This window comes from Garra rufa, chromosome 24, assembly GCF_049309525.1.
Source record: "Garra rufa chromosome 24, GarRuf1.0, whole genome shotgun sequence".
Classification (NCBI taxonomy): Eukaryota; Metazoa; Chordata; class Actinopteri; order Cypriniformes; family Cyprinidae; genus Garra; species Garra rufa.
The window spans coordinates 34,988,537-34,990,808 of record NC_133384.1 but is presented as its reverse complement, the minus strand read 5'-3'; the positions used below and the strand labels follow the sequence as shown (position 1 = coordinate 34,990,808).

At 45.0% G+C, this 2,272-nt stretch overlaps 1 protein-coding gene across 1 annotated transcript; it reads right to left on the bottom strand.

Annotated features, from left to right (window-relative positions):
- Positions 1 to 692: 692 nt before the first annotated feature.
- h1-0 (H1.0 linker histone) lies at positions 693 to 1,972 on the bottom strand. Its single transcript, XM_073830926.1, has 2 exons — positions 1,855 to 1,972; positions 693 to 1,755 (listed from the first exon to the last, which is right to left on the bottom strand). The coding sequence occupies exon 2, from the start codon at positions 1,745 to 1,747 to the stop codon at positions 1,148 to 1,150; it is 600 nt and encodes a 199-aa protein (XP_073687027.1). The 5' UTR covers positions 1,748 to 1,755; positions 1,855 to 1,972; the 3' UTR covers positions 693 to 1,147.
- Between the last annotated feature and the right edge of the window lie 300 nt (positions 1,973 to 2,272).

The following is a 2,272-nucleotide window of genomic DNA, read 5'->3' as shown; positions in this document are numbered from 1 at the left end:
TCAAATAAATGCAGGCTTGGTAAGCAGAAGATTAAAAATCTCACTGTCCTATGGTGTCTGAAATGTATATAAATCTCTTATTGTTTATTGAACTGACTGGAAGTTTACTTTTAAATTAAGTGTATCATGCAGGGTTACAGTTTAAGTTTTTATGGCGTTCAATTTGGCCTTTTTCAGTGTTTTATAGTTCTGATTAAGTTTTAGCCTTTCAGTTTTGTTCTTTTAAAGAAATATCTACATTTTTAAGAATGTTCTATAGCATTTCCAACTACTTTGTATCAAACTAAACTTAATGTAATCGTTTTTATTTATTTTATTAATGTCTTAAAAATATTGTTCTTAAGAATTTTTTCGTTTTCTTCTGTTTTAAATTGCTTTTATCCATTATTTTTCAAAGTCACATCGCTTGACACGTCACCTCACCTAACCATTTGCATTTACCCCAGCGTGACACTGACAGCTGCAGTCCTCAGCTCAAACACCGCGGGGCAGCAGTGAGTCCAGACGCCCCTCACAACCAAAGATGCGCTTCACCTTTTGCTCTCCAGTACCGGAGAGCGCGCTCCCTCAAGATCCTAACATCTCCATCTCACACGGGACCGCTGCCACTGTGCCACGGCACCCGTTTGAACCCATATAAGCCTAACTATTTGTGCTCTCCATGGTGCTGCAGTAAAACACAGAACCAACTGTTTGCAATTGAGAAAAGTTTATTGACGCACAGTAATGTGAATAACGCGCAATGACAGTATTACATGGACAGCAATGGAGCTAGACTACAACAGTCCACGTCACAAAGTCGATTCTGTACAGGGCACATTTTAATAATCTTCACAGTCCTAGAATGACCTAACGTTACAGTAGGAGGGATATATCTCTTCTAGCGACATATTTAAGTATGTCTGAATGATGATGATGATAGTTCAGCTTGAAGAAGAAGAAGAGGAAGAAAAAAATAAATAACAGTTTAGCCGTTTTCAATGTCCAAATGCGCACAATAAAAGTTTCTGGGGGAAAAACACGCTGTAAAAATGTGGGGTTGAAGTCCGCGCACAAAGACCTTACAAAAATAACAATATACCAAAAAACATTTGCTTCCAAAAAGTGTATTTACACTGAGAATGAATCAGTCCGATTGGGTTTGAATTCACTTCTTTTTGCCCGTTTTCCTCGTCGCTGTTTTGGGTTTGGGCTTCGCCGTTTTCACTTTCTTGGCTTTGCTCGCCTTGGCAGGTTTGGCCACCTTCGCCTTCTTGACAACTTTCTTGGCTTTGACAGGCGACTTTTTCTTCTCAGGTGCCTTCTTCACTTTCTTCTCAGCGGCTTTCTTAGTTTTCGCAGGGGATTTTGCCACTTTTTTGGGCTTGGGGGCTTTCTTGGGTTTGGCGGCGGCTTTGGCTGGCTTCTTGACTTTCACGGGTGCTGGTTTGGGCTTCTCTGGCTTCTTGGCGTCCTCGGCTTTGGCCAGCTTGAAGGAGCCCGAGGCTCCGATGCCCTTGGTGTGGCGCAGGAGCCCGCTGGCCACCAGACGCTTCAGGGCGAGTTTGATCTGGGAGTCGGCGTTGTCTCCCACCTTGTAGTGGTTCTTCACGTACTTCTGGATGGACTGACGCGACGCGCCGCTGCGGCTCCGGTCCGCTGCGATGGCCGCTTTGATCATCTCGGAGTATTTGGGATGCGACACCGCTTTCTTGGAGCTTTTCGTCTTCTTGGGCTTGGAAGCGGGAGCAGCCGCCGTCTCAGCCATGGTCGCTCCTGGAGGATTTCAAACAAAAACAAAGCTGTCAAAAAGTCTGTCAGAAAAGTGTGAGGAAATTCTTAAAAAGGACAGCTAGTGAAAAGTAATTATCGCACCTCTTTGTCTTTGTCTCAGTTTGTAATTAAAATATATTTATTCAACTATCCCACACGGAGCGCCTCCGAAAGTGTGTATATATTATTCGCCGAAGTGCGCCTGTACTATATATGAAGCCTCCACGCGGACGTGATTGAGAACACCAACTGCCAGCAGCTGATCAAGCGGGCTTCCATGAAACCTGCGCGGGCTGGTTTGTGTTTCTTCCTCCTCGAACTAAGGCCGAATTCAGCCACGCTCGTTCGGTACCAATCCTCCCAACGCCACGGTCCGAGAGGAGAGGCTTTGGGCTTTGCGTGCGGGTGTCGTTTTATCCCGAATTCACCGCGCCATGAACTTTTTTTCTCCGAAAAGCCGCTCAAACCGACGAGCGCGGTGATGCATTTTGCAGAATTCGCCTAAAATTAGCCCAAAACA

What these genes read in the sequence shown, in the direction of transcription:
- h1-0 (XM_073830926.1), bottom strand. Translation starts at nt 1,747, where the DNA reads ATGGCTGAGACGGCGGCTGCTCCCGCTTCCAAGCCCAAGAAGACGAAA.